Here is an 8081-nt window from a genome sequence, read left to right on the forward strand (position 1 = left end):
TGTTTCGTGCCCCGACGATGCGTTAATAAACGTGAAAGCGCTTGGTACTGAACTTCTGCCTGTCATTTTCCTGTGGGATTCGCTTATACACGGAAGTCACGTGCATCTACTGTGATTTTTTAAGCTTGTAAGCATATGTATAAAGCGTATCATAATGATAAATCGGATGTTGATATGCGTTATTTTTTCATGGAATATATGTTAAATTGCAGTTATATTGTGAAAGGTAAAACATTGGTGAATATTAGCTTTTTTCAGCACAAATGAAGAACTTGTGTAAATTTACTTATCGAGCTGAATTAAGTGAAAGAGAACAAGTTTCTATTTCCTACGAAGAAGCCAGTGACACAATCATGGAAGAATGAACAAATCTGATATAGTCAGTTCAGCATCAAATGAAACAGGTGGAAACAGATCGCCAACAGAGGAAAACAGAAAGTGACGCAGAGTCTAAGAAAATTTAGAAAGAGAAGAAAGCAGAACGTGAGGACATAGCTGAAGAAACAAAACAAGAATGTGATTCAAGGGAGGAAAGAAAGGTACATTATCTGCCGATTGAAACCTTCATTTAATGCCTAAATGCTACAAAATACATCTAACCCACCATTAAACCTCAAATATTCAGAGTTATAGCCTGATTATGACGCTAGATTCGGAAAATCTTGCTGTAGCAAGGTCGATTTCGGTGGAAGGCTTGCTCGGAACATTATAGTCACCCTTCGAAATAAGCTCGACGTTCAGATAGAAGAAAACGTTATATTTCAGAACGGTAACTAGTGTATTTTCTCCCTTCTATTTTATCCAGTAGTAGGCCTATCTTCACCATTGAACAACACGGAATTCGTAAAGAATTATACCTTATCTAGTATTGCATATTAACTAGTGAATTGCATGAATAAAATATTTAGAAATTATCGTTGTGGGTTGGATCTGCAATAGTACAAAAAGTTTCATAATCAAACTATCCTCACCTGAAATGTTGGGAACATTGAAAATCTATATTATGTGATGATATGGTGTTTGTTGTCTATACTATAATATAATTTAGTATTAACATTAAACTACAGTAGTGTGGTTTTTTTATTACGAAGCCAAGTAGGCTGACAGGGAGAGTATAAATAAGGTTAGGCCCATAATAAACAAGTAAAAAAATGCGCCGAAGTTCCTTCGGCTCAATCGAGTTTTCTGTACAGGGTGTAATGCTGTATGAAACTCTTGGCCACGGCCAATGAAACTCTCAGCCGCGGTCCCTGAAACTTTCAGCCACGGCCCGGTGATGGTCTGTGTTGTTGGTACCTATAGCGGTGCCAGATGCACAATCGTGGCTAACTTTAACCTCAAATAAGCTCAAAACCCTGAGGCTAGAGGGCTGCAATTTGGTATGTTTGATGAATGGTGGGTGGATGATCAACGTACAAATTTGCAACCCTCTAGCCACAGTAGTTTTTAAGATCAGGGGGCGGACGGACAGACAACTAGCCCTCTCAATAGTTTTCTTTTACAGAAAACTAAAAAGGGTACAATTTATCCTACACAGAATTAATACGTATAATGTCCAACGTATTTTCAAGATTATGTATGTAAGTATACATGTATATGTATATATATATATATATATATATATATATATATATATATATATATATATATATATAAAAGTTTAAATTTGATAATAAGCGTGTGTGGAATTCTCATACGAATGCCAAATGTTTATCAAATCATTCGAGGTCAGATGATTTCTTTCACATCGCAGGAATAAATAGCTTCTTTATAATCTCAAGGCCAAACCATTTGAACAAAGAGTGTATCAGTGAGAGATTAAAACATCCCATCGTTCTGAGTTTGGTACAAAATACAGTACACTTGTCAGTAGGTGTTAAACAAGACTGCGGTTTCAGTCTGAGATTAAATCACTTTCGCTGAGAGAGAGAGAGAGAGGGGGGGCGACTGCTGTTCTTTTGACAAGTTTCCTACACTCGTTTCAGTTTAGTGACTAAAACTGAGTATTTTTAAAATTCGTAAGTAATGTCAGACTATAATAAGTTAGTAACTGGATAAAAAAAAAAATATTAATTGATAACTGCATTTAAGTCAATGCTAGTTTACTCTCTATCAAAATTATTATTATTATTCAGAAGAACAAGTCCACCACACGGGTCACAGACTTGAAACTCAAGCTTCCAAAGAAAATTATGGTGTTCATCTGAAAGAAGTAAAAGTAGTTATTAGGAAATGCAGGATGAAGAGACCAGTAATCAGAAAAGAAAAATATAAAATAACGAATTGATAAAGAAATGGATAAAAATGTATTCAATTATTATTATTATTATTATTATTATTATAGAACCTGAACCCAGACGAACGATTTCTGATTGAATATTATAATAAAAGACTTCCAATATTCCGCACTGTCCTTTTCCAACATGAATATCGGCCAGTTACTGACTAACATCGCTGAGCCTGAAAAGCGAATCATAAGGAGGATAGAAAAGACACTATATAAGATAAATTCGCATAATACAGCCATCCTTTTTAATAAGACCTGTTTAAAAGAGGGTCTACTCCCTTCATATATTATTATTATTATTATTATTATTATTATTATTATTATTATTATTATTATTATTATTATTATTATTCAGAAGATAAACCCTGTTCATATGGAACAAGCCCACCACAGGAGCTAGACATGAAATTCAAGATTCCAGCGAATATGGCTTTCATTTGAAAGAAGAAAAAGGAGTTAATATGAAATACAGAAAGAACAGATCATTAATTCTAAAAAAATCAATTAACAAATTAAATGATAAGTAGGTAGAAATGTAAGTAGATTACTAAAATAGAAGGAGAATTATTTCAAGGTTAGAAAGCTTTGCATCTTCGCCTGAAAGGGGGAGGGTACAGAATATGACCGAATTTTTTGGAAATGTTATCAGCTTCCCGCCCACCTTTATCGGTACAGTCCCAACTGATATCAAAGTTTATATAAATAAACAAAAAAAAAAGGAATAAGACCTTCGATTGTATACAACTGTATCAAGTTACTGGAGAGAAAGAGAGATAAAACATTTGAAAAAAAAACATTTATATCACGGTTTAGTTACGCCCCTTGTGATGTACTTGATAAGTCTGCATCACTTTCTTTTCGCTACTCTCTCTCTCTCTCTCTCTCTCTTTTGCTTTAAAGAATTAATGTTAGTTTTGTGTCTCTTTACACATGTAACGGTATGTAATGTGTTTTCTCAAACATAGACCAGACATATGTAGGCCTACACAAACAAACAAACACACACACACAAACGCACACGCACATATATATATATATATATATATATATATATATATATATATATATATATATATGTGTGTGTGTGTGTGTGTGTGTGTGTTAATGTTAAATATATATATATATATATATATATATATATATATATATATATATATATATATATATATATATATATATATATATATATCGACGGTTGCACCATGCGGTGGTCAGACAGGTATACGGGGGGCGGTGGTTCGCTCCAAGGTTGAAATCCCAGGTGTGATAAGGGGGGTCCCCTAGGTGTCGAGGTACAGGACAGGGAGGTGATAATATTCCTTCTTATTGTAGGTTTTCCTCGAAAAGCTCCTTACTCGAATTGACAAGTGCCCGGATGAGTGCTGTTCCCATGCTATATCTGAATTCATTTGCTATGAAAATACTCATTTGATGAATACAAATTATTGCAGTTGCATGGCACTCTCTTTTTATGCATGCAGTCACATGTGCATTTGTGAGCACATACGTTTATGTAGTATATACTAATAATATGCAAAAACACCTTTCTGTACGTGTGGGTTTATGCACAGGTTTAATCATTCTTCTTCGTTTTAACGTGCTTTTTTCCCATTTTCTATATAGGGTAAGCACGATGCCTTCTTTACAAAGGACTTTGATTTGGTGTTGGGGTAGGCCGTAGCCTTGATCGGCTGCCCTGCCTGACATCGCTTAGACCCCAGTAACGATGTGTACGTGTATTGTGCCAATCCCCAGCTCCCTTTCTCCCAAGCAGTGAGGAGAGCTGGGCGGGTAGGTCGACAGTTCGAGACGTGTGAGGTGTCTGTTATGTTTTTAGAAGATGTTGGAGTGGCTTTGTTTATGTGTGTATTAGCCTGTAACACCCATTTGCTTTTCAGCAAACCTATCCGTTGATTACATACATAATCCCGGGCTGTCTACACGGATAGCAAAGTGTATGCCTTCACTGACCAGCCGGCTGCGGATTTGAACCTACGCCACGGACCTCTACGAAGTCCTAGGCCGCTGCTCTACCGACTGAGCCACCGAGGCTCTGGTTTTATCATTCATATAACATTAATCAAGAAATGTATAAGCTACTGATGATACACATACAAAAGTTATTTCTTTTTTCTATTCTGATGTGCTTAAATTCTTATTTTCGATTCATATTGACCAGAAATCTATTTGTTTTTCTTTTTATGAAGTGGTCTCCGAGTTCTTTTAAATGACACTAGATGTACTGGGACAGCGTGACGAATGAGTGTTCGTGCATAATGATAAACACAGAACAAATGAATGTGCAAATACATAAATCACTTGATGATAAACAAAATCAACAAGCATTCTTCACGTGAGGGTACGAAGCGGAAATGCATAAATATTTTCCATTGTGGTTAACTGATATCATTGGTATTGCAATACTCTATCTATTCTTGACGTAGGATTTCCTCATTTAGGTTCAGCACACGAAAGGAATTTGAGCCACCAGTACATATAAAAGCCACTATTCCACCTTTCTTGACTGCAGTCAACTGCAGTTGCCCCACAGGTGCTGGTTGTTACTTTATAGTTTCCTCAAGCACCCAGTGTCCTATTTTTCCAAAGCATGGGTGTCCTAGAGCTGTTGACTGGAGCTCTCCTGCTTGTAAGTGTTCCTTTCAGCATTGTCTTAAAGTTAGTTGCTTCACTTCATTTTCATAACATACCAGACACAACTGGTCTTGATGTCGAAAATACTAGGGTAAAACCTGTTGCATGCATGCTTTTTCAGCCTTAGCAAACTTATTTTTTGCATCTCGAAAACTGGTTTGATTCATAAGTAAAATCTAGTTTCACATTCCTGCTAAAGATCTTGACCATGGAATAAGATACCATCATACAAACATAATCCCCTTAGAGCTCGTCTACTGGATGTAGGTTGTAACTTTTTTCCTATTTTACCAGAGGGAATGTTCTTTGTATCACTGAAGTCACTGATTCACTAATAAGGTCCTCCCTTATTTTAAAGTGACGTTGGGGTAGCATCTTCGATAACCGAAAGAGGTGACATACGTTTAGAATTCGAACCTATGGGACTGTCTTGTCTCATTTTTTCAGTGATTGTGATTACTTATATGGTGAATTTGTCCTCTCCCACTCTCCACCACAGGTATATTTCACCACCACCGTAACACCATGGCTCCACGGAGAGTCTTTCAAAGCTTACCCAACAAGAGGCAGAATCCCAGAGGCCACCCCAACTCCAGAGTGCATCGACACCATTACCTGTGGCTCTGCGAAGTTCGTGGCCAAGTGCGTCACCTGCCGTCCGGAGTACTTCTATTGTCCAACACCTGGTGGCCCCCCAATTGTCGAGGAGTGCAGCTCTGGCCTGGTATTCAATCCTGATCCCAACTACCCGAAATGCATTTTGAAGAGCAACTGTCCTTACCATCCTCCCTGGACTCTTCCAACCACTGCGCCACCACCCACCACGACAACAACCCCAACCACTCCTCCCGCAACCACTACAACAGCTGCTGTCACAACTGCTGCCCCTACGACAGCAGCTGGTAGTACAACGGCTGGAGGTAACGCAACGACTCCAGGTACTGGCCCTACATCTGCACCACCTACAACTACAGCAGGACCATCAACTACTACAGCAGCCCCAGCGACAACTACAACAGCCCCAGCAACAACAACAGCTGCTCCAACACCCACCCCTGAATGCGTAGACTCACTCACATGTCCGGCGAGCGGGTTCTTCGCTCAATGTGTCACATGCCAGCCAACTTTCTTCCAGTGCACTGCGGCAGGTACTGCGGGGGTTCTAAGGCAGTGCAGCAGCGGATTGGTGTTCAATACTGACCCTGCTTACCCGAAGTGTGTACTGGCTTCCAACTGCCCTTACCATCCACAATTTTAGAATTAGCATTACCTGCAAGTCAAAAGCATTGCAGGGTGTCCTTTCCTTTTCTTGGGATCTGAAAACTTAGGCATTAATAAGTATAGATCAGGTCTCCTGAGGGAACATTATCTGTACTTACACTCAAGACCATGTCTGTTAATTCCTATCAGCCAAAGCCATAGACAGCGCCCTTGACTTTCTAGACTGCAACCCTCTTGCTCTGCCTATGAGAATCAACCATCTGCCTTAACTTTAAAAGAATGTTCCCACCTGTCTTTGCCATCTAAAATCACATCCAGTGGTTACCGAAACCCACGAATATAATCAACTCCCCCTTTCTATCAAGACCATCGCTATCTACCTTGGTGTTCTTAAGTTCCACCAACTGTCCTTACTTTCTAAGAATGTCATCCTTACCTTCAAAAACGTCTAGCAAATGCCCTTAATCAAATACCTTAATAATGTATCATCATAATACTTTTAGAGCTCATCACTTCCAAGTTAAGAATACAAAATTGTTGAATCAATATTTCACTGTTCTTTAAACTTTAACCAGCTATATGTCAAGTCCGAAATCAAAATATGTAATAATTTTCATCTATAGCATGAAGGATTTCAGACTTCAGTACTTTGTGAATTTTTCTGTCAGATTTCTTTTCTTTATTCTACCAACAATTTTACATACTAGAAGTAATGAAGAGTGATCGCGGAATTGTCAATTTCAACGTTGCCCTCTCGGTAAGCACACACAATTTAGCATATATCAGAGTCAAAAATTTAAACAGAGCAAAGTTTGTTTTGGCAGAAAAAACATATCCTATTATAATTTATAACATCAACTTCATAACTCATCCAGTCATTTTATGTCGCTAATTCTTTTGCATCTTTTCGTAACAGATTTGCCTCTGTATTTTCTGTCGTACCTGTTTTCCATCATTAAATACTAAAACAAGCTTCGTTTGATTTTTAGAACAATAACAAAGGCTACGAAGTCTTTCTAACATTTTCTTACTTCCCTGGGTGGGATAGGTGGACCTATATATTAATCCCATTTTGGCGTAAGTAAGCCCCAAAGTGTGAAGAATTCGACGATAATGCGTTTATTTCGTGCTTAATATTCAAGACTTTAAAGAACGTCAGATGTAAGATTGGTTACAACACCATCATATATATATATATATATATATATATATATATATATATATATATATATATATATATATATATATATATATATATATATATATACATATATATCATACATATATATACACACACATTATATATATATATATATATATATATATATATATATATATATATATATATATATATATATATGTATGTATGTATATATGTGTGTGTTTGTGTGTATCTCAAACGTATAGGAGAAGCATCATTTAATGATAAATTTTCTATTATTTCCTCATCTCTCTGTTTCAGATAGAAAATTAACCATCTCAAGCTTTAAATCAATTTTGGATTTTGGTGCACATCCAGTACAAAACTCTAAGTGAAACTTGAAGAAACTGCCTGTAGCATTTCTGAAATGCTGTTGATTAGAAGGCAAAATACCTGCCGGCAAAACATTCTAATGAAAGCAGATAATTCGAATGATTGGATGTACCTGTTTCTTTTTTTCATATACACTGAAATTAGCCAGTTCCCAACTAACCATCGGTCGGTTACATCAATTTTTATTGCGTTTTTGTTTGACGCTGATAAGAACAATTCAGTGAAGACTGTTTTCTCAGACAATATTTAACAACATGAAAATAAACACGAACCACATTCTCTGATACAAAACGAGCACCGACACTCATAGATAACGGAAAACATCTGTTGAAGCATTTTTTTTCCTCATTAAATCTGCATAAAAGGTAAGAAAATCAGGCTGAATTC

At 36.9% G+C, this 8081-nt stretch overlaps 1 protein-coding gene across 1 annotated transcript; it reads left to right on the top strand.

Moving 5' to 3' along the window:
• Nucleotides 1–4779: 4779 nt before the first annotated feature.
• Nucleotides 4780–7132, top strand: LOC136850776 (threonine-rich protein-like). The gene is made up of 2 exons (XM_067124725.1): nucleotides 4780–4934; nucleotides 5439–7132. The coding sequence occupies exons 1-2, from the start codon at nucleotides 4896–4898 to the stop codon at nucleotides 6195–6197; spliced, it is 798 nt and encodes a 265-aa protein (XP_066980826.1). The 5' UTR covers nucleotides 4780–4895; the 3' UTR covers nucleotides 6198–7132.
• Nucleotides 7133–8081: the final 949 nt, after the last annotated feature.

This window comes from Macrobrachium rosenbergii, chromosome 22 (assembly GCF_040412425.1).
Source record: "Macrobrachium rosenbergii isolate ZJJX-2024 chromosome 22, ASM4041242v1, whole genome shotgun sequence".
NCBI classification, from domain to species: domain Eukaryota; kingdom Metazoa; phylum Arthropoda; class Malacostraca; order Decapoda; family Palaemonidae; genus Macrobrachium; species Macrobrachium rosenbergii.

Excerpts from the sequence above, each read along its gene's own strand:
- LOC136850776 (XM_067124725.1), top strand. The coding sequence starts at position 4,896 with ATGGGTGTCCTAGAGCTGTTGACTGGAGCTCTCCTGCTT. Across the intron at positions 4,935-5,438 it reads TGACTGGAGCTCTCCTGCTT|GTATATTTCACCACCACCGT; the intron begins GTAAGTGTTCCT and ends TCTCCACCACAG.